A 23,465-nucleotide genomic window follows, 5' to 3' on the forward strand; every position below is an offset into this window, starting at 1 on the left:
CAAGTGGTGCAGCTCTAATCCCTTGGTCTTTCCTCTCCCAGGGGTCGGTTCCCACCTGAGACCTCCCTGGCTGCTTTTCTCCATGGCTTTACCAGTTGGACTGGCCAGATCTGCACGTGGCGTTCACGATGGAGCAATACCACGTGAGCACACGTATGTCATGCAGTATAATCTGGTTTCTGGTTTGTTAATCCTTTTCTAACAGTTCCCATCATTTCATTTGTATTTCCAGCCTCCTGTGAGTACAAGGTGGCTGTTTTCAGGGTCCTATCCTTAATGCCACAAGCATAGCAGCTAATTGAGAGAGGTCCATTGCATATAGACTAGTAGGGTTATTTTATCTGCTAATTTGTTACTCTATTGATACCATGAGGTCCTGCTGCTGCTCTTCACAAGCAGGTTTAGGTTTTACTCCTTGTTCACAAAGACGATGGAGGTGCTTTCTTCGAATAAAAAGAGGTTTATTAAGATAATGAGAATGACATTGTGGTGTGGGTGTTGTACATCTATTGCAGCATTAAGAGAAACAACAGCAAGTACAAAATCCTGCAGAACTTCTATAGTCATTATCATCACAGCCTATCTTGTCCATGCTACAGTTTTGTGTATCCAAAACTTCATTCCCATTTCTAACGGCAGAAAATCCAGAGACTTTCATCTTTCAGAAAAAAACACCCAGAAAACAAACGAACAAAAAAAAGAGGTGAAACAAAAAAAAAAAACCAACTCAATTTGATATAAATAACTTGCACTGGACATTTTAAAACTTTCAGATTTTAATTACACATAAATAAATATATACAGATTTAGAACAGTTCAGTTTGGCCTGGTTCAAGTTCTGCTCCTTGTGCTTTATTAATTATTATTAATTTTAGAAACTTGTGTGCTGTTTTCTGTAGGTTATGGAGTTTTAATTAGTCCTGGGTTTGACTTAACCTGCTGTATCCCCAGCTGTGGCCGCAGCTCCCCTCGATGGGTTCCTGCCCTGGGAACCGTCGGGTGTGCGGCTTGGTCCTGCCCTCGGGGTACGGCTCAGGGCTCCTCAGCCCAGGGAGAATCCACGTTAGGTCTCAGTTTGAAAACTGTAAACGAAGCCTGGAACTGCTTTGAATCCAAAGCAGTTCTGCTGGCGATTTTCTCTTGGCCTGGCTTTAGGAGTGGGCTGTCGGTGGGGAAATGGGAAGGGTTCCTGTGCGTTTGCCTGTCAGAACCAGCTGCTACATCCCGGTACAGCCAGCGATCCAGCTCCCTGCTCGGCTGCTCCTGCCTCTGCGTCTCGCATCGGTGAGGCTTTTGCTCTTCTCAGGTTTTCAGTTGGAGCAAATTCCTGGAGCACGTCAGGGTTTCACTGTGGGCTTTGAAAAAAACAAAACAAAATAAAATTGCACATGACTTGGCTTCCTGCATCCACGATTTAAAAAAAAAAAAAGGCAAACCCCCAAAGCCATGAACCTGGCTTATTTTCTCAATCTCACTACGTCCCGTTACAGTTGTTTTCTTCTTAAATTCTTTAAATCTTCTTTTTTTTGTCTTTTCTTTGTTTGCTTATAAGTTTCATCCCAAGTTCAAACGTTGCAGTTCAGAAAAGGGTGCCCGGGGTGGTCTTTGCCCCCCCAGTGCTGTTAAACCCTTCCTGTTGTGACCGGGCAGAGGGAGGGAGACGGCGCGTTATTTCCGATGCTTCACTTCTTTTTCTGACGCTTTGGAGTCTCCGGCCGTGTGCCCGTTCCCTGTGCTGTTCATGAACATTTTATCCAGCCCCTTAAGGGACTCCACCAGGTAGTTCTGGAAGGCGGTGAGCGCCGCGCAGATGGCCGGGCCCCCGAAGCCGTGCGTTATCAGGCTGAAGTGGGTCAAACAGCTCTGGACGCCGGGCTCGAGGATGAGCGAGGGGCGGCTGTTCCCCAGCGGCGAGCGATCCTGGGCTATCAAGTCTGCAAACTCTTTACAAATTTGCCTGAAAGAGAAAGGGTTGTGTTACCTGTTGGAAAGGTGCAGGGACAGGGGGGTCTTGGGGGTCTCTTTTCCCTCTCCCTCCCTCCGGGAGTTTTCAGCTCCAGCCTGGGGAAGGCTCTGCCTGCGGAGTCGGGGCTGGTGCGGCAGTGCCGGGGTGCTCCCGGGGGTCAGGGTCACCTCTCCCATGTAGGAGCAAGCCCTTCAGCCCACGCTGACTCTTCACCTCACTGCACACTTTCAGATCTGTGTGCAGCATGAGACCATCTCCTCCCCACCGAGGAGCCAAGCTTTCAGGGCTAACGCTGCCCTTCCAGGCTGCGGGTACCGAACGCAGCGGTGGCTCGTTGCCACCTGTACTCACTTGGTAGCCAGCAGCATGTTTTTCCTGGTGTGGAGCTCCGTGGGGTCGGAGTGCTGTCGGCACAGGTACTCTGCCGCTGCCTTGGCTGGGAACTCCGTTTCACACACGTACCCAAAATCCCGAGCCAGGTGAACGGCTTCACCTACGAGCAGGACAGATCAACTGTGTGAAAGGGGAGCACTTTCCGTAGCCACTTCAGCCATCTCACTGATGGCGCTTATTCCTGCTGGGACTGGAGCACTTTCCTTTCTCAGTTGCCACCCAAGAGCTCTCTGGGCGGCAGAGGTGTTTCTCACTCAGACACTTCCCTTGCTGCATCTTTCTCTCCCTGCTCCCTCCAAAATTTCCTGCTTGGCCTCTCCAAATTGAGCAGGGATTTAAACAGGGGCTGACGGGTGAAAAACCGACCTCAGCCCCGTGACTGCTAGACGAGACGGGGATGTGAGACACGGGCAGAAGGAAGGGGTTTCCATCCTCCCGCTGGGCCCCGGGCTGGACGCGCAGGCAGCGTATCCATCACCCCGGGGAAGTGCCCACCCAGTGATGGAATTGATCCATCTCCAGGCGTCCCCGTGGAAATAATCGGAGCTGATGGCAATTGATCATGCCCAAAAATCCCGGTCGGGCAGGCAGAGCTGCTGTGACTTGCCCCCCTGCTGCTCACACGGATGAGGCCATCCATCCTAATAGCATTAACCCAGATCCCATCACAGCCTCCACAGCTCAGACTGTGAAGCCACGTTATGAGGAAAGTGTCTGTACTTCCCATACAGTGACAATACTTCCCACTTTATCTCCCCCTCCAAAGAAGCAGCAAATACAGTAAATCTGGAGAATCAGAACTGCAGTCGTGTGTGTACTAAAAACAATCAGAAAGGAAGAGCTGCTGAAAAGCAGTTATTGTGACAGCAAAAAAGGGCCTCCCAAAGGAAGCTGTGTTTCTACCTGCAGCCCTCGCAGTACTCCCCGCGCTCCCCAACACCCCTTCTCCCCATCTATGTGGGTCAATGTAAGAATAAGTGTATCATTAGCTCTCAAAAAACCACCCAGTATTTTTTTTAAATGAACAGACGTTGGGAAGGCAGAGGGGAGAAAACAAACCAAGACAGCGAATGCCCAAGAAAGAGGGTGCCTGGGGCACAGGGGCACAAGCCAGCTTCTGTGTGCTGGGTAATGACAACGCAACAGCACCTTCGGCTGCGTGAAACGTCTCCTGGTACCGTAACGCTTATGTGCAGGAGGAAACTGCAGCCATCGCACACATGGCACCGCTCTTTTATTTACTACGGGCTGGTGAGCAGCAACCAAAACATCAGCAGCCACCTGAAATCAAAATGTACATTTCTTCCTTCCTTCCTTTCTTTCCTTCTTTTCTTTCTTTTCTTTTAATGGAAATCAGCCTTTCATTCAGCACGAACCAACTGCCCTCAGTAACAACCTCCGCCTAATGAAGCGGGTCATTTAATTTGCTGGCGACAATGGAGATGATTTTCTATTCAGGAACTGCGGGCAGCTGCCTCCAGCACGCCGGGCGCACACACAATGGATTCCCGAGCTCGAAGGCAGTCGGAGCTGTCATTGCATTTGTTTGCGTCCCACGGCCCTTTCTCCAAAGATGCAGCGGCGACATCATCACTGCCACAGCACAAAAAGTAGGAGGGGGCAAAGAACCAGGCAGCTTTGAGCAGGGGCATCTCGCTGGGCTGCCCACGGCGCGTTGGCCACAGCCAGCCCTAACGCCGCGCTCCGAGGATGGGCACTGCCACCCCATCAGGGCTGTGTGGCACCTCCCCGATGTCCCCCTTCCCAGGGGAGCAGGGCAGGGCTCAGACACGGGGCGTCTCCTTCTTATGGGAGACAAGTCACGGACCTGAGGGTGGTGATGAGCCTCCATGGAACAGGTTGGTGCTGCCCACGGGCGGCAGCACCCCAGTTGTGTCCTAAGTGGGTGCAGAGCAGCTGCCAACCCCTGGCAGATTTGCTCAAGCATTTTTGTATTTGTGTTCCGTGAACTCAACTCCGTGTTATCAGGACCAGTTCAGAGGAGTGGAGGGTGCCCTCGGACACAGCCGGAGGGAGCTCGCAGCCCTGCGCAGGCTGCGGGTGCCTCTGCCCCTCTTACCTTCCACGAGGGATGTCAGCAGGGTGACGTTGGCAGCTTTGCGCCTTCCTGCAGGGAGGTTGAGCCCGATTTTCTCTAACCTTTCCCTTAAACACCGACCCCCGTTTTTTGATTTTGCTCTGAAAAGAGAAAACAAGCAGAGGAAAAAAAAAATTATAATATAATTAATGTTAAAATAACTCTAATTCCAGTTTAAGCTTTTAGATTTGAAAGGAAAGAAGAAAAAGCAACAAAAATTCTCTTCCCCAATATACCACACACCAGAATTTCTCATCTCCGTAAATCTGAGAGGTAAGAGCTGGGGCTGAACACAAAGATGCTTTGGCGTTACCCCCCCCACCGCAGCCTCTCGGGAGCATCCTACCTGCGGAGGACTCCGCCGAGGAGAGACGCGTTGAGACACTCGGGGGGCGAGAGCCGCCTCTGCACCTCCCCGACGGTCACCTTGTACTTGGAGGTGGAGCTGAGAAGGGAGAGGCGGCCAGGCACGGAGCAGAAGACCTCGTTGGGATTCGTCACCCCTCCGATGAGGCCGTCCTTGTTCATGGAGAGGCTGGGGATGGTGGTGCCGTTGGCCTTCGAGGGGATGGGCACTGGGAGACAAGGGAGGGAGGGAGGGAGGAGAGGAGACCGTGGCTGAGAGACCCCAGAGCCAGGGAAGCCGCTCGGTGACTGTCCTGGCAGCTTTTTGGCCCCAGCACCCCTGCGCTGCCATCCGCAGACCTCACTGGTATATCTCAGTCAGGTTCATATTTTCCTCAATAAAAGAGAGGTGGGATGAGGAAACTAAACTAAATAAAGAAAAAATAAATGGAAGCAGCCTGGGCTCTGCTCTCGCCTGCTTTCCCACGCTCTACTGTAATTAAACCCAAGGTTTTGGGCTGCTCTCCTGAAGGCCAAGGACTGTCGGCAGCATCGCTGTCTGGACCTGCGACCAGGTCCCCCTCCCTGTCTCCTCTGGGCACCCCGTGGAGGCGGGTGGCAGGGCGAAGCGCTGGCTCGTCACCCTGCCCTGGGCGCCGATCCTCTGGGCTTCGGGACGGGATCGCAGCTGCAGCCCAGCTCTGCGCAGGCTGCGCCCACCGGGCAGGATCAGCGGGGCTGAGCCGCGACCCCCCAACACCCGGGAGATGTGGGGGTGGCCGAGGGCTGTGTTTGCCCCTATGTGCCCACGGGAACCCGTGGAAAGGGTTTCTGTGACTCCAGCTTTGGGATTAGCCCCACAACAAGCCGCAGCCCTAAACTTTCCTCATCCCTGGCTTAAAGGAAGCTTGAGAGGATCAAACCCAGTTAATGCAGCACAGGCTTCCCTTTACTTAACGGGCAAAAGTCAGGTAACACGGGAGGCTGGACAGGCAGCGGTGAGTGCAGCATCGCATCGGGCCCACGGCATCGCGCCCGGGCTGAGGCGGGCAGGGTTTTCCCATACGTCATTCCAGTAAGAAACGTTCTTAGACGCAATAAAGGTTTATGGGTTAAAACCGTGGCTGAAACTTGTGCCAAATCTCTTTGGCTTTTATGTTCTGAAATGAATAACCGATTTAACTCTGGAAAAAAAGGCAGGTTTTGAGAGCATCCACAGAGGACTGCAAACGCCATCGCTCCAGCTCCTGTCAGCCCAGGCATTGTTGAGGTTCCTCGGGAGTGACCGTCCCACAAGGCACATTCAGATGGTTCCTGCAAGTAACGCAGCAGCGAACACCAGGGCGAGATGCAGGTTTTGTAAAGGAAATGCACATGCCCAAAATGAAACAGAAAACCCGAACGTTAGTTGGGGGGAGTGGTTACGTAGACTGGACCTATTAGGGGGCACTTACAATCAGCATCTTGTAAATACAGCTCAGCAACTTGTTAGTCTGGCAATAAAAATGTAGCGTGTTACATAAAAACGGCTGATGTTTTAAGACTGAAATATGAATGGAAAGGAGCGAAGGTATGTTAAGTTTCCTCTCAGAGTGAAACTTGGACAAAGTCGGGGGAGTGAAGGGCGAGACGCTCCGGTGCCCTGCTGCAGTCAGCCGCTGCCGTGTCGGCGTTTGCCACGGCTGTAGCTGGTGGAGGGATGTTCAGGGAAGAACAAATATGGGAACAATATCATGGGACGTAGGAAACCAGAGCTATTTCCAGGAAGCAGCAACTTCAAAGCTTTCTCCCACAGCCCCAGAACAGGTTATATTTGTCTCCAGGGGACACCCTACGGTAAAAAGTCAGCGCCTGTTCTGCAGACACCCGTGCCTTGCTGCCAGGGCGGGCGGCACGCCAGGTACCCAGCGGATGCGGGTTCTGCTGCAGCAAGGGCTGCCCCAAACCGGACACCCCTGGAGAGCTGGTGTCGCTTGTAGGATCCAACACTTTGTCTGCCCACGAAGAGCTCTGCGTGATTTATACGCTCGCGTATTCGTGCAGGCCTGAAACCATGCGGTGCCGTGCGTCCAAGCCGCATGCGTGGCTGGGGACACGCGTACGCACGAGGGACTGCGCAGCCATGCAGGGGAGGGGAGTTGTGCCCCGCCATGCAGGGCCGTGGCGGCTGGGGAGGGGGCAAACCCCACCAGCACCAGCGTGAGTTAACATCAGAGCCTAGAGAAAACCGGGCTGGGGTCGCTCCAGTGCAGCCCCGGTGTGTTTGCGGGTCCCCCCACACGCCCGGCAGCGCGCGGGGAGGTGCAGGGCAGGTGCAGATGGGTGCTGGTGCACAGCAGGGCCGTGACGTGGAGACACCATGACATGCTGGAAACACGTCCTGGCATTTTTAGGAACGATCTTACTGTCAGAAACAAACCCCCTTGAAAGCTGTCACCCGGAGCCCACCGCTGCGAAGGTTAACCGTGCCACCCGTGAGACAGCGTTGCCTCAGTACAACAAGAATACACACAGCCACATTCGCCATTAATAATTAATTAGTGTTATTTGGCCTCACCTGCTGCTGTTTGCCTGGTCTGATCTGCAGCTTGTTTGCCCATAAACATGCTGCAGGAGGGAGACAAGCTACCATTAAAGCCTGACAGCTTTGTTTCCTTGGCTTTTGGGGAACCAAAATTGTCTCTTGTCATCTGAGTAAACCAAAAGTCCCCCTCGATCTTCAGCTGCTGCTTTCCCGTTCCCGCAAGCAGCAGGTGATCGGAGCACCTGAGCCAGCCTGCAGACAAGAAGGAAGCATGAGACCATCGCGGGCGGGCAGCCCAACGCCCCGGCGCCGAGCCCCTGCGCCCGCGGGACCCTCCCAAACCGGGACGGGTGCATGCAGGCGCCTGGCCCCGCCGGGAAGCTCTACGTGCTTTGTGTCGAGGGGTCATCCGAGCTACGGGGCAGAGGAAGAAACCGCTGGAGCAGAGACGGGGTTTTCACGATGAGGTTTGTGGGTACCGGGCGCTGACCGGCCACAATGCGAGCGGGAGGCACTCGGTGCCGCCGTGCCCCAGCAAGGCACAGACCCAAGCCCCACACAGAGCTTTGAAGATGGGAACAGAAATGTCACGTCGGTGTCACTGCCCTGGTTGCCCCTTCTGGGGTTTCCTGAGTTCGGCCGTAGGAGGTACCTGCCCTTGGCATGGGGGCAGGATGCCGCCTTTCCCTCCATGAGCCGGCTCTGCCCTGCCCATCCCCATGGCAGGGGCTTGGGTGGGCTCAGCTCCCACTCCTGACCGTGGAGGACGGGGTTTTCAGCAGAAACACGCCCCAGAAATGCTCGTTCATACAGTGATGGACCGACGCGTTACGCAGGCTGACGAGGACGGGGTCAGATGCTGGTGCCCAAACCCCCGCGGTGCCCAGGTGCTGGGCCCCTCCCTCCAGGCCCTGCTGACGAGCGGGACAGGGCTCAGCTGGGTCCCCCCACCCCACCCCAGGAAGCTATAAAGGGCAGGACACAAGCTGTATTTCCCTCTGCAAGGTTGTGTTTGGGGCAATTCAGACAAAGAAAGGGGAAGAAGGAGACATCAGGCTTTTAGCAACTGCTCAGAAGACTCCTGGAGAATGTGAGGTCTTTTTCTCTTATGTCCATATTTGCTATCTGCTATTATTATTATTATTATTATGCTGTGAGCGTGGGTGGCTTTTGGGAAACCGAGCTGGCGTATGGGTTAGTGTCACCCGGGGGGCTGGGGATGGCGAGAGAGGGGCCAAAGCCCTGGGCATGGTCCTGGCACGGTGAGGTACTGCAGAGAGTGCAGATGTGTCTACATGGGGGAAAGCTAAAAAGAATCTTAGTCTGCTCCCTGAAACTCCCCGTTGTCAAGGCTTGGTTGCTTCACTTTGTCCCCCTAAAGTTTTTTTGCTCTTTCCTTTAGCTGCCAGGCGCTCCTGAGAGGTTTTTTTCTCCCATGCCAGGGTTGCTTAGTTCAGATTCATCCTGCTACTCCTAATTCAGCAAACCCCAAAGGCCTCGACTGGTGGTGCTGGCACTCAGCTCCTCACGCAGAGCTGAGCCCGGCCGTGGATTTCACAAACGAAAGCCCCAGGGAAGCGTTTCACCCCGGCGAGGCTCCGGTCCTGGGGACGCTGTGGCTGGGCTGGATACATGTAAGCGCTGCGGGGCTGCACACAGGAGTGTCAGAGGGATATAATGTGAAAGGGAAAACTGATTTTGAAATCGGGTTATGCTGACAGACCTCAAAGAGCTTCACACGTTGCTAATCCCCAGCCCGCTGCTGATACAGAAACAGTCACTTAAGTCATTAACTCGCTCCTGGTGCCTGTGTGAGCTGGCTCGTTATTGCAGCTGGGGAAAATTGAGGCACAGAACAAGTTAAATGATTTACCAAAGATCGGGCGTATGGGTACGATCTGGGTGCACGCGCTCCTGGTCTGTGGGAACGCTTTTCTAAGCAATCTGGGCTTTGCAGCACTTCCTAACGCTTGGGCCATAGCTATGGAGAGCTGATGAAGTCTGGCCTCTGCTTTGGTAACTCCAGACTTTGTGTTTAACGCTGTGAAACGGGGCTGTTTGTCACTGCATCGCCTTGTCTCGTGGCACTCTTGTGTTTTGCAGTCAGCCGCTGAGAACGGCAGCGTGTCGATAACAGGTGAACAGTGTCCTGCCGAACGTGGAAGGGGAAACAATCCTCGTTCCTTGTGTGTAACATCACAGGAAGCGTTTCCACGCGGCTCAGCATCTCGCTGCTGCCTTTACCATCGCCAGGCAGGTACCACGTGCACGACACCCCCCGTTCCACGTGTGTGTTGAGCAGCGGTGCAGACACAACCCCCCGTGCGAGCCGCCTGCCCTGGGGCTGCCCAGCAGGCACACACAGCTTCGCCTGCCCTCTGAACCTGCAAGGCTTGTCATCGCCCGTCAGAGATGCCTTTTTGTGCCGAGTCGGATCTAGTTTGTCTTTCACTGATGACGGAACTTGCACAGCTCCATTTGCTGCAGCACGAAAACCCCTGATGCAGCGCGAGCGATTTCAAAACAGGTCCTGGCTTCCATGAACACCAAAGGCTTCATCCCTTGACTTTCCTGAGCCGGAGAGCACCCTGCCTGCGTGCGGCTGCTCCCCGTGTCCTGTGCAGCCCACGGGCTGGGACGGCTGCGCCCGGCTCCCTGCTCTGCCAGGTCAGGCTGGGCTTGGCTGTCTCCATCAGTAAAATGGAGATAATAATATCTGCCTGGGAGGGATGCTGTGATACCTAATTAAAAGTGATCCCTGGTTGAAAGATTTCTCCAGGTGAGGAGTCCCTGGGTGGCAAGTGTAGCGAGAAGGAGCTGGCCCAGCACCTAAGCATGGGAGGGGATGGTGCTCCTTGGGGAGGCGGAAAGGCAATGCCCATGGACGCGAGGTCCTGATACCTCCAGCGATGCTGTGGGTGTGATGGGACGCCCCAGCCTTGTCTGTGAGGGCTTTTCAGAAGGTACCGAGCAGCAGGGTGAAAGAGAAGAAGCACCACTGACCTGGTGATCGCTCAGTTGTGATGGAGTAAGGAACTTGGTGCCTTCGAGGTGTCCCAAGATAAAGCACGAAGTTTCTGATGCTTTTGTTCTGGTTTGCAGAGGTGGGTCCCTTGCCTTTTAAGTTCCAGGTACAAAGAAGGAGCAAAAGAAATGTGTTCTTCAAAGGCTTTTACCCAGGGAGATGGAAAACCTCAGAAAATTTCCTGCTTTTCCCTGACGAGTTTCAGCAGGGGTCATCCGGGGTGACTCTGTGCTGTCCCCGAGCCCTCGTGCTGCTGTCTCGCTCCTTCTCCATCTCCATTCACAAACACTTGCGTCTGAAATGACCACTATGATTCCTGGAAACAGACATTTTCACTGTAAATATTCAGTGCAAAAGGTGCATCCCGGGCACAGGCTCTGCGTGTGGGTGCTGCCGGGAGCTGGGGGACCGCAGTGCCTGTGCTCGGGGCTGACAGCACGCCGTCACCTTTGGGCTTCAAGGGAAAAGAGACTTCACCTACAAAAAGAAAACGACAAAGTACTGACTCATTTCCGTATGAGAAATGTGCTACCTGCTTGCAAAGTGATTTGTAAGCAGGAAAATTTGTGGTACTTGGAAATGGAGTTGCTTATCGAGGCGTTATTTGTTCAGTTCCGTTTCCAGCCGGAGCTCGGGGGGCTGCGAGGGGAAAAACAAGTCCAGAGGGAACATGCAGATCGCTGCCCGTCTTACAAGTCTGTTTTCTTCTCTCCTTAGATACATTACAGGTAAATCCTCCTCGTCAGCAGCGCCGAATCCCTGGATATTGGAGCTTTTGTTGCAACGTCTTTCAAAAGTGGGAGTGTGCTGCAGCTTAGATCGCATTTTAAAGAGGTTAAATCCCTTTAGGAGACTACCTGGGGCAAAGCAATCTCTCATCTTCAGGCACGGTGCTGTCTCCAGCCACCCCAAAAGCATCTCAGCCCCCCGGTCCCTCTCTGGGGCCATGCACCCATCAGCTCGGCCGCGTCGGGCATCGCTGCAGATCCAGGGCAGCCCAAAAACAGGCTGCAGGAGGCCAGTGTCGTGCTGCCCTGCAAAGGGGACGCCTGCACTGTGCAAACCTATTTCAGCTGCTCCTCGAGATTTGCTTCCACAATATTGCAGGGAGCCCCGAGCTCCCCCGGGTTTTGTTGGGGGTGTCCCGGCAGCTCTGCGCCGCTCCGGGCAGGCAGCAGGGGGGAAGCGCTGGCTCGTGGAGGTTTGTGCGTAGCCCCTGAGGAAAGGTGCCCCAGAAAGGTGAGGGATCACTGCTGTCTTTGAGGAAGAGCTTTCAGTGAACTAATCTCGCCTTCGTTTGAATGTCTCTGATGTAAATTATAAGAGGGAGATACATATATAAAGAAGTATCTGCATGTGGGTGTGAACCAGAGGCAACTGCTCCCCCCATCCCTTTAAAAGCCCCTTTTCACTGCGGAGGTGCCGCCGAGTTCAGCTGCTTCAATTTCCTGGTGTTTCAGCAGAGAGGTATTTATTGACGGCCCAGGGAAGGAGGTCAGTGCCATCAGCTGTATTTCAAACCCGCGGTCTGTAATTATCCTTTCTTCCCAGAGGGGATTATACAGGTATTTTCTTTATCTCGAATGCACAACCTGAACCGAGTCCCCATGTCAAAGAGCCTCTCTAGGAAATCAGGGCGATGGCCTTTTCAAATGGAAGGATGGAAAGAATCTTGGTTTTATCTCTGGGCTTTCCAGATTGCTGGGTCCTGATAGGGAAATGGATCCCAGACCCTCGGAAGCAGAGAAGTAACCTCAAACTATTCCCATGAGAAAGCTGATCAGGAGAGGTCCCGTGCCTGTGCAAAGCTCCCGCACTTCAGGTTTTGTTTCCAATGCAGATCAATACATGAGGTTAAGAACTAAATGTTAAGGTGCCATGTGATATTAATTGCATTTTTCTTTCTGTGTCTCTGTTTTTACCCAGCAAAGTACCTGCCGTGTGTCCCTGCAGGTCTCTGCTCCCAGGGAGCTTCGGGATGGATCGATGGGGCAGGAAGGTTCAGCCTCCCCGAGACCGGTGGATACGACGTCTCAGTTAAGGACCTTCTCAGTATGTTGTGTCTTGGTAGGAATGGCCAAGCAATATAACAACAAAATCTACTCAGACCTTTGCAAAAGCACCCTGTGCTCCTTCAGGACTGGGAAGGGGATTAGTAAGTGGTTTGCAATTAATAATTTCAGCTAATGCATTTCCCTGCTTTACCATTTAGGAATGACTCTGCCTCAAATGTGTTGCTTGTTCAGAATATTTTGTGAATTTTTTGGAAACTGCTCACAAACAATTCGTTGTGAGTTCCCACACATTTCCCTGCTGTACTCCATGGTATGGATTGGGCTGTGCTGTCGGGGGACCCTCTGATGTAGCAGCCTGAACAGGAGCCTCAGGGATACCCCGCTGGAAAGCAGCAAATATTAATGATTAAAATGTCCTCCCAGCGAGTGAAACCCAAGTGCTCGAACCTTCGCAGGAAATGAATGAAAAAGGATTTGGATTCTGCTTTCGAATGTTAAAGTGTATTTGCAGGTATTTTGCTGCACGTGGTTTTGCTGTTTGTTGGAAGAGCTGCTCTGGCACAGCAGTGCCCGTCCCCTCCCCGCTGCCTTCTCACTTGTACCTTCACCACTTCATTTGAAAAGTCAGTCTGATGCGGTAATTCAGATTATTTCATTCCCTCTGATTCAAAATTATTTTTTTCCTGAATCTGCAGCTGAACCCTTTCATACTGACATCAGAAAAATACCTATTTAAAGTTCAGTTCAACCCCTGACTGCCCTGGCCGGCCCTCTGCAGCTCTGCCCTGCTCATACAGAGCTTGTGTTTCACAGCACAAAACATGCGGGTGTCGGGAAGGCGAGAAACTGAAACGGGACCTTGAGAGCCCAAGGATTTAACCCAAAGGAACCAGAACCCTGCGCTGCCCTGTGCCGATGCCAAGGGAAGTTTCTCATCCCACCCCCAGCCCGGTTCAGCCGTGCCCCGAGCGCTCCCGGGCTCGTGCACGCCGTGGCTCTGCCCCGCAGCATCAGCCATCACAGGTTTATTCGTTTAGCAGCACAAACCCCCATTACATTTTGGCAACCAGTCTACGGGATCTTTATGTGTTTAAACAGTATAATCCATTTTACAGTAACGTGCTTGAGAGGTTTTTCCCTGCGTTCCCTATAGAAGTGCCTGAATTTGTGTGGTTCGGATCTACATAATCTAGAAAGGGAGAACAAAGATGCGGCGTCTTCTGCGAGCGGCGGATCCTGCGTAAGCCACGGTAACGGTGCTATCGATTTGTTATAATGTATTTAGGTTATTGAAGGGCAAAAGACCCTTCAGCAAAGATTAGACATCAATAATAATAGAGAAATACTTCGTGTAGAACTCGCTGCCAGTCGGCAGAGCGTGCTGGAGGGTGTTGGTCTGAGCCTCGGACCGCAGCGATGTAAATCTGTCGGCTCACCCGCCGCTCCGGAGCCACCGGCTCGCCCGGGGTGGCTCTGGGGAGAGGCACCGCGTGCCCACTCTCACAGAGAAAATGCTTTTACTTTCCCTGGCTCTGCAGGTGTTCCTAACGCCTCTGTGTTGGTGGGACGTCCGGCAAACCAGACGTGCTGCAGCCCGCTCAGCACCGTGCCCTGGCCAGGGTGCGTGTCTCGGACCGGGCTGGCAGGGCACACACCGGGAAACCCCTCTGGTCCCAGCCACGGTGCCAGCGAGGAGCCTCGGGGAAGAGCAACGTCCACGTCTTTCCACGGGGTAAACTCTGACCAGCCACAGCGATAGCACGGGGGGCGTGTGGGTGACTGGCACGGCTCTTGCAGCACCTACAAACCCTCTGATGATGTTTCTTCTGTGCCTGCCCCCGTCTCTTGCTAGCTTGGGTCTTGTGCTTCAAGCAACCATGAATACCCTTGGTCAGACCCTCTGCTCATGCCTCACCAGCCCCAGGACCTCAGCCCTGCTTTCCCTGGCGCACGGGGCCATCTCGGGGCTCCCGGGGAGCCCTGGGGACACGCCGTCCCCATGCAGCCACCTCGCTGGGGACAGCGCTTGCTCCCCGGGACCTGTCTGACCAGTCCGCAGGGAATAGGGCCTGACCCGATCCCTTGCTCCCTGGCGCCTCGGCACTTGGGTGACTGATGCCAGATAAATGCCTGAGATAGAGGGTGGGGAGGCTCGGCCTGGCTGGAATCCCAAGCACGCGCCGCAGATGCTGCAGGAGCTGCGATGGCTTTTTAGGCTGCAAAGGTGAATCTGCTCACAGCTCCCCTCGTCCCGCTCCAGACCCCCTCGCTCCTGAGCCACAGCCACACCATATTCTGGGGTATTTAATTGCAGTGGGTATTTGGGCTCATTTCTAGCAATTCATTCTCACTCCCTTGTGCTCCTCTGCTCTTCTCCACCAAGCCACAACTCTTAACCTCTCTCCAAACCAAAGGCGATACCCGGGCACAGCAGGGCTGGGTATGGGACAGGGCATGGAGACAAGAGCTGAGCATGCAGCAGCTCCAAGCATTATAGCCACACTTGCTAATTAGTTCCTCCATTAAGAATTAAAATAAACAAACAAATGCAAGGACACAAAGAATGAGTAATTCCCTAGGATCACACAGGAAAGGGTGGGATGGTTTAGTGGTTAGGGTGCTAGTCTAGGACTTCAGAGAATCTTGTTTAGGCTCTTCAACTAATTAAGACAGATTGTAAACATTTTTTTTTCTGAGATCATGTATCTTGGAACATTACTAAATTACTGATGTGGGGACAAAGACCATGGGGTGTATGTCACCTGGCCGAGGCCGCTCCTGCTGGCCCCGCTGCCAACCCACCAGCGGACAAAGCAGCCCCCATGGGAGCTGGGGCTGTGGTGTGGCAGCCACCCGCTGCCATGGAGGGTGGGAGTGTGTGCTGTTCTCTTCCCCAAAAGCTTTCATGCCTTTACACAGATCTTCAAACTATGGAGGGAGTACATGGGTGATGGGGTGGCCGGGGACAGCCAGCCCCTGGTGACCCCTTCGCCCAGGAGCACGCGTGGCTGCAGCCCTGCCTGCCCCAACGAGCAGCGTCTGCAGCAGCCAAACACCGGCCAAACCACCGAGCTGCAAGAACAGAAACGAAGGCAGAGCAGCTCCCGAGCCAGCCCAGCACGTCGCCGTGCCTCGCTCCGTGCCGTCCCAGGGCGAAGCCTCACCCGGGGTCCAGCTCCTGGAGGAGAAGTGCTGTTGGTTTCACTCACAAGCCACATGCCAAAAGCAACCCACGGTGGCTTTTCTGAACCTGCCCTTTAAGAACTGCTCTTTACTTCTAACAAAGAAGAAAATTCATTTAAAAACATCTAATTAAACAGTAAGTCGTGACAAGGTACATGAAACTTGGAGATAACACATGCCTGGGAGGCACCGGGGAGGTTGAGACAAAGCCCAGCGCCTTCACCGGTACCGGCGTGTGTTATCTCACATGAACACACACCTGGTTTTATCCTGGTGCAATTACAGGACATTAAAAATATAATTTTAATGGAGGAATGGTGATCTGGATGCAGTTCAGAGTAAAAACTTTCTTTTAAGTTTCTCTGTTTGATTAGTAGGTGTTCCTGCCGCGCACGCATGTGTGCGCGAGGGAGAAGCGCCCGGACGGGGAGGTGTGACCGTGTTTTGATGAACGCTGTATCTCGCGGTGTGTGCGAGGGCTTGTCTAAACCTTAAAGCCTTTGTGAGCGGCGCTAAGGCAGCAAAGCCTCCAGTCAAGACCCGGCTTGTCCTCGGTGAGCCCCTTTTCCCACTCAGGCAAACTACCGCAGCAGATAAAGCTGCAGGGAGCCGGGAGGGCTCTGCCAGCCGAGCCCAGCACCCTGCAGCTGACTGGAGCCCAAGCACCTCCACCCACGGCCCTGGACAGTCTTATAAAAGATGTGTCTTCGCAGCCCCGGGTGTTTTACAGGATGACCTCATTTATTACCTTGCTCGTCACAGGAAATGATGATTATCTAATCTACCGTTCTTTCAAGATTTTTTTTTTCCTGCCACATCTGGCTTCATGCGGCGTTTTTTACAGGTCAATTCCTCTGTGCAGAAACGAAGGAGAAATGGCACCATGGCCACCACGCCGGCACCCTGGTGCCCCCGGCAGCCCCGCGTGCGAAGCCAGGGGGAGATTTCGCATCGAAACCTGGAGCTCGCATGCGGTGGCCAGTGGATCTAAGGATCTTGGTCTTAATCTCCCTCCTCTGCTGCATTCTTTAGTAGTGACAGCTACTTCTTGCAATATTTCTAAATGTGGGCTTGGAGCACTCTGAGGCACAGCTTTCTGTCCGTCTGTCCAGCATCCAGCCAAACAGGTCCACATTCCTGAGCAGAAACGCTACCACTGCCGCTCCGGAGCAGCCGAAAAGCCTCGGATGGAAATTTAAACAAGTCACAAACATGGGGCCAGCGCAGCGGCCGAATCCTGCTGCCTCAACGCGAGGCCAGGGGAGTTCAGTCCCCACCAGCCACACAGCGCCCGTGCACCGTGCACGCCGGGGTGCCAGCGTGAGCCCACGCTGGCTACACCCTGCTCCATCTGTACTCCAGGTTGTAAAATGCCTCAGCCAAAATCCTTGCCCGCAAGCGGGGTGCACAGGCCCCTGCGGCTTTCCCTGCTCTCGCTGCTCACAGGACCCCGGGCTGCCCCTGCACCCCAGCGTGCCCCCAGGCACCGAGGTACCAGGGAAAGAGATTTGTATTTTTCTTTGTAATAAAAAAACCTCTATCAGAAGCTTTTGGCTGATCCTGGAAGGATGTCAAAGCAATAAAACCCCTCCTTATTTTATGACCAAGCTGCAGGATTTTTTGCTACCAAGTGCAATGGTGTAATGCTTGATTTCATAAGCAGAAAATCACCCTCTCCTCGCTCAGCCGAGGGAAGGACCCACACCAGCAGCACTGGCTGTTCGTGGCTCGTTGGGTCTCCAGCCATTTTTCTGGGGGGTTCCACGTCAGGGCACGCGGAGCTGTCCTGGGCGTTTGAACACCGGGGCAGCAGGTGAACGGAGCAGAAAATGCCTGGAGCTGCTGTAGCCTAAAGCCAGAGCCCCGGATTAAACTTTTTCAGATTTACTTTTCCTGTTTTCAAGTCAAATGTATTCCTGGTCTTACATAAATGCTTGGGAGGAAATAGAAAAAAACCCAACCAAATAAAACAACAAAAAAGAGAAAACCATTTCTGAAATACTTTTGAAAAAGAGGCAGAACGAACAACGCGTGTACAAAGATATTCCCCAACGCTCCGCTGCCCTGCCTGAGGTTTCAGCCCTTTCCTTTTCAGCCTGAGCACAGCCCCAGTTTGTCACACCAGTGCGGGGCAGCTCATCCTCCGTCTCCCAGCGCTATTCCCGGCTCTCCGTGCTGGAAATGAAACCCCGGCTCCCGCTCGGTCCCTCACGGCACCCCCGGCCGCACCGGCTCCCCGGGACCCGCGCATCGCCCGCGGCTGCTCCTCGCACCCCCGGCCTGGGGCTCCCCACGGGAACACCGCCACCGGGCCCGGGAGCGATCCTGGGTACCGAGTTTTGAACGTCTGTTCCCAGCCCGGCGCTGCCTCCTCCGACGGCACCCGGCTGCCCCCGCCCGCGGTGCGGGACCCGCGCAGCCACGGCCGGGCTGCGGGACGGGGACCCCGGGGCCGCGGGAGGGGACAGGCAGCTCCGGGGGCTGCGGGCCCTGCCCTCCCGTTCCGTGCCGGTTCTGGCTGGGGGTCCCTGCGCTCGGCCGGAGCGAAAAGCGCCTGCGGCTTCGGGGATTTGGGGCAGGTGACTAATATTTTGTTGAGCCAGGACAACAGTATCTCAGCAACTAATTAAGGAGAGATTTATCTGTTTTCCCATGCGCAGATTTCTATCAGGTTTCTGTCCGAGGGCCATGCCGTCAGGAATCCAGGGATTAATCATCCCCGGTGCGGTATTTGAGGGCTCGGCGCGATTTATGACAAAACTGCGCGTTTTAACGTTCGTTCTCCCTCCCCACGGAGAGGGGCGGCCGAGGAACCCCGCTGCCCACCGCACCCCTCCGCTGCCTGCCTGGGAACCGCTCGGGATCTGTCCCTGATATTTTTATTTTGTTTTTTCCCAGGGTGTAATTCATTCGCGAGGTCCGGGGCTTCGCCTTGGGCTCACCTCTCGCCCCCGTTGTGGCTCCGGGAGTCAGCCCAAAGCAGACAGAGCCGGCGAAGTAAGAACGACCCGTATTATATATTTTAAAATGAAATAAAGCAGACTGTAAAGTAAGTAATTCGCCCGGGTCGAGCCGGGGCAGCGGCCTTTGCCGCTACAGCCCGGCAGCTCCTGCGCGCAGCGCTTGCCCCGACGCCGAGCAAACCGCCCGGTTGCTCGGGGACCCGCACACCACCGGCCACCGCTCCCGGCCCCCGGGGGTGACCGGCCGCCCGGGCTGCGGGGGGATCCGGGACCTCCCCGGCTGCAGCTTCCATAATTCCCCAGCTTTCTCTTGAGCCGAACTCGCCCGTTTTGGGGCATCGCTTCCAGGGCCGCCCCGCAGAGAATGGGGAGCGCGGCCATCGAAATCCGGGCAAACGGGGACCCGGAGACCGCAGGAGCCCGGACCGAGCCCCGGACTCCTTCTCCACTACAAGAATCCCTGCGGCGCCCCCGTCCCGGCCGTGCCGCGGCTCCCGGGGGGGCTGCTGGCCGCCTGGGGGGGGCTGCCGGCGCCCCCCCAACACACACACACTTTGCTTTGGATTTATCGATTTCTCAGGCGGCTCCAGCAAACTCGGGGCTTCGAGCTGCCGAGCGGAGACGGGGACACCCCGGCAGCGCATCGCCCTCAAGGCTGCCGTCGGGATCCGTTTATTCTCCAAAATATACTTGACGTCTTTACTCCAAACACGGCAGGGAAAAAACAAGAGAACCGGAGCGGGAAGAGCCAGTGCCGGTGGGCACAGGGGCTGCCGAGGCCCTGCACCCACAGGGCCCCGCTTTTCAGCCAGGGTTATTTAGTTATTTTATTTTCTTTTTTTTTTTTTTTTTTTTTCGAAAGAGACACTAGAGGATCGGCAGGGACAAATCTGGCACTAAACAACAACAAATCCTCCTGACGAGAGACGAAAATTTCTAAGTAATGGCGCGTTTGGAAAAAAAAAAGGAGGGGGGGGAAAAAAACACCAAAACCCTCTAACTTCAACCCAACTTCCAGACAAATATTCTCACTGCAGAGCATTTTATGGAGGCACCGGGAGTGTTCCTGGCTCTCCCAGGATAGCGAGCGCTCGGCTGGCGCTCCTGCCCGACGAGAGAGCACCCGCACCCCGCGGCTTGCTGCAACCATTTCTCATGCAAGGATATTTAATGAAATGCCTCTCGTGTTCTAATTAAAGCTAAAATAATTACGGTCATTAATGCTCCACAGAAATGCCGCGTGTAATGAAGCTGTGTTCTTAGAATAACAATTTTCATGGAAAGGGGCTGTAACGCACCGTGAACGCGGCTCCCCCCGATTAACGACCGCCACCGCCGATGTCGCCGGGAGAAGACCCGCACGATCGGGATATTTTTCCCGGATCGCCGGGGCTGGGCAGTTACCGGGGATTCGGCTGCTGCCGGGCCGTGGGAAACGTCCCCCGAGCAGCGGCGGGACGGTCCGGGACCGGGACCGGAGCTCGCTGCAGCCACGGACGGTGCTAACGACCTAAACCCTCCCGGTTTCAGCGGCGTTTTGCCCGGGCCCGGGCCGGCCGGAGCCAGCCCCAGCCGCACCGGGGCTGCCCGCGTACACCCTCCGCCGAGCCCGCACGGGCGGCTGCGGCGTCGTTCGCCCGCCTGCGTTGGAGACCGTACCACGGAGCAGCGGTTAAACGCATATTTCGCTCTATATATTTTTGTTAAAAATTGCGGGGAGAAGCCACGAGCTGGGATGTTGCAGACGCGTTTTCGCCCCGAGCAGCCGCACAAACCGCTCGCGTCCCCCCCGCTCCCGGCAATGCCCCGGTGGAGTTTTGATTAGAAAAATATTTTACGGAGCTGAGCTGTAACCACGGGGCTTTGGGAGCAGAGGGGCTGTTCGGCAGGTCGGGAAGAATCGGCAGTAAATTAGGAGAGGCGGCGGGAGGCACCGGGGGCCGTGCGGGGCCCCTACCCGCAGCCCCGCACCGGCCCCGGGAGGGAGCGGCTGGCCTCCCCGCCGGTCCCCGCGGCAAAGCCCCGTTTCTGGAGCCGCGGGGAGTCCCCGTAGGCCCGGGCTGGTGCCGAGGCGGGGGGCGAACCGCGGCGGAGGGACGGGGGAGCGTCCGCCCGGGGTCTGCGGGATGCATCGGTTCCTACGGCCGCGCCACCTCCTCGCCCCCGTTAAACGCGTCCTTCCCCCGGTACGAGTCCCGCCGACTGGGCCCGCTCTGCCGTGGCCCAGAGCTTTCCCCGCCCGAGGCGGTGCGGAGCGGTGCGCGGCCCGGGCTGCTTCCCCCCCGCCAGGCTCAGGGCTCTGGCCCGGGGCGGCGGGACCGGGAGCGCCGGGAGCTGCCGCCGAGCCCCGCCGGGGCATCCCCGGGGCCTCCCACGCAAACTGCCCGCGGCCGCCGGCGGGGCGGGCCCCCGGGGCTCCCCGATAGCCGGGCGCGTCCGTCCAGGCCCCGCGGGCCCCGGTACCGGGAAGGCACGGCAGCATCGGTGCCGCCCGGGGGTGCCCCGCGGGCCGGGGGCGGAGGAACGCGCTGGCCCGCCGCGACCCGCCGCTTTCGTTTGAGCCCCGCCGGGGACAGCAGCAAACCCTTCCCGACGGGAGCGGAGCGGCTGTCGCGGGGGGAAACCCGACGCGGGGGAGCCCCGAGAGCAGGAGCGGGGCTCGGAGCCCGGCCCGGTGCCGCGTCCCGCGGTGCCGCCGCGCTCTTACCTTTCTTGATCACGGACTGATCGAGCAGGTTCATCCCGCCGTCGTCCACGGCCTGAAAGAAGCGAAGCAAGAGCCGTCAGCCGGCGGCTCCCGGTGCGGGCGGGTACCGGCCCCTCGGGACTGCGGAGCGGGGGGACAGCGCGGCGGGGCCCGGTCCACCCGCTGCCCCCGGCCAGGAGGGATCGTTCGGGCACGGACGAGCCCCGGTAACGGGGCTCCCGTCCCCGCGGCCCTCCTTGCCCGGAGGTACGGACGCCGCGGGGCCCGATACGTGCCGGCCGGGGACTCCCCGTCCCGGGCGCACAGGCGGCAGCGGGATCGGTCCCCGCCGTCCCGAACCCGTCCCCGCAGCCACCCCCCGGCCTCCGTCCGTCCCCCCGGTACCTGGATGTCCTCGATGCCGTGGTGGCCGAGGCCGTGGAGGCCCAGCGGGCCGTCGGCGAGGCCGTGCCCGCCGTCGGGCAGCCCGTGGAGCAGGCGGGGCACGGCGGGGTACTCGCGGCGGGGGTCGAGCCCCAGGGCGCGGTGGGTCTGCGAGAGCAGCCCCGCGTCGTCCTGCCGGCCGCGCTGCGGGGGCCAGGCGGGCTGCTGGTGCTGGTGCAGCGGGCTGAGCGCCGCGTACGGGTCCCCCAGGTGCGGGTAGCCGGGCTCCTGGCCCTGCGGGTAGGGCAGCGGCGGCTGCGGGTACGGCGGGGGGAAGTAGGGCGGCTGGAAGTCGGCGGCGGGTGTGTGGCAGAGCGGCGGCGCCGAGCCGTAGGGCGCCTGGTTGAGCGCGGGCAGCTGCGGCAGGCGGGCCCCGGCCGGCGCCCCGGGCAGCCCCTCGGCGCGGTCCTGCGGCGGCGGAGACAGCGGCGGTGAGGCGGGCGCGGACCCCCGGCCCCCGGTCCCCCGTCCCGTCCCGTCGCGTTCCGCCCCGCCCGCGCCCCGGCCCGCACTCACCATGCCCGGGTAGCTGTGCACTAGCATCTGTGCGGGCCCGCGGCGAGCCCCGGGCGGGCCGGGCCCCGGGGGTGCCCCCGTCTCCGCCCCTCTATCCCGCCGGAGCGGCGTCTCCCATCGCCCTCCCGCTCCTCTGCGCCAGCCCCGACTCCATGCACGCCAGTTATAGCGGCGGGGGCGCGCCCGCCGCGCCGGGAGCGCGCGTCAGAGCGCGGGGCCGGGGACGCGCCGCCCGCTCCCGCGGGGACCCGACGGCTCCCGACGGCGGCCGGCGGGCGCAGCGGGACGGCTGCGGGAGGCGGCCGGGGCGGGGGGCGAGTGGCACCCGTCGCCCCCGGGAGCGCGGCCGGTGCCGCTCCCCGCACCGTCGGGCGGCCGCGCTCCCGCCGCTCCCGTGTCGCACTGTGCCGCACACCCCCCCGGTGCCACCCCCGGCTCCCCCCGCCCCAGGCCGCGCCGCCTGAGAGCCCCGTCGGGGAGCGCCCCAGGCTGGACCGGGGGCCGAGCGCTGAGGCCCGGAGGGCCCGGGGGTGCGGGCGGGCTGCGGGACCGCGGCGATGCTCTACGGTTTGACTTTATTAGCCCGAGCAGGGAGTGGGTGCCCCGGCCCCAGCACAGCGAGGGCTCCGGCGGCAGCTGCCACCTCTGCCCGGAGGGGGGCCCGGGGACCGGTCCTGCCGGAGGAGCCCGAGGCTGCCCCGGGGCGCTTCCTCCTCCTCCCCGACGGGGAGCGGGGAGCCCCAGCCCGGTCCTGGGGAGAGGGAGAAGTGTCTGGGGGTGCTCCGGGCCTGGCTCCCTGCCCGAGCGGACGGGCGGGAGGGCGGGCGCCGGGCGGGACAGAGCCGGGAGACACCGGGGAGCAATGACAGGCAGCGTGCCTGCCTCCGCGGCCCTCCCCTCCCGCCTCCATCCCTCCCTCCATCCGTCCCTCCCTCCGTTTGGGCCCTCCCTCCGGGGCAGGGCGGGGCGGGTCCGCAGCACCGGGTCCCCGAGCACAGCACCGGGCACTGGGCACCGACGGGGCGAGCCGGGCGGACGGGGCTCGGGGCCGGCGGCGGCGGCCGTGCCAGCGGCACAGAGTGATCCCCACTGACCACCCCACGGGTGACACCGCCCACGCAGGCGGCTGCCCCCGCGCAGGCCGGTGCAGTGATGCCCCGCACCGCCCGTGCACGGGGCCGCACCGGCCGCACGCACACCCCGACACACCCCCGCGGCACCCGGACCCCCACGGACACACGCGCGCGCTCTCACGCACCCCCCCCGCGGCCCACGGGTGCCGTGAACGGGCTCCGGGGCTGGCATGT

At 57.9% G+C, this 23,465-nt stretch overlaps 1 protein-coding gene across 1 annotated transcript; it reads right to left on the minus strand.

Annotated features, from left to right (window-relative positions):
- Nucleotides 1-1,668: 1,668 nt before the first annotated feature.
- On the minus strand, nucleotides 1,669-22,185 carry TFAP2E (transcription factor AP-2 epsilon). Its single transcript, XM_068417787.1, has 7 exons — nucleotides 22,159-22,185; nucleotides 21,604-22,050; nucleotides 21,220-21,271; nucleotides 4,804-5,032; nucleotides 4,440-4,558; nucleotides 2,318-2,459; nucleotides 1,669-1,957 (listed from the first exon to the last, which is right to left on the minus strand). The coding sequence occupies exons 1-7, from the start codon at nucleotides 22,183-22,185 to the stop codon at nucleotides 1,669-1,671; spliced, it is 1,305 nt and encodes a 434-aa protein (XP_068273888.1).
- Nucleotides 22,186-23,465: the final 1,280 nt, after the last annotated feature.

This window comes from Nyctibius grandis, chromosome 24 (assembly GCF_013368605.1).
Source record: "Nyctibius grandis isolate bNycGra1 chromosome 24, bNycGra1.pri, whole genome shotgun sequence".
Taxonomy (NCBI): Eukaryota; Metazoa; Chordata; class Aves; order Nyctibiiformes; family Nyctibiidae; genus Nyctibius; species Nyctibius grandis.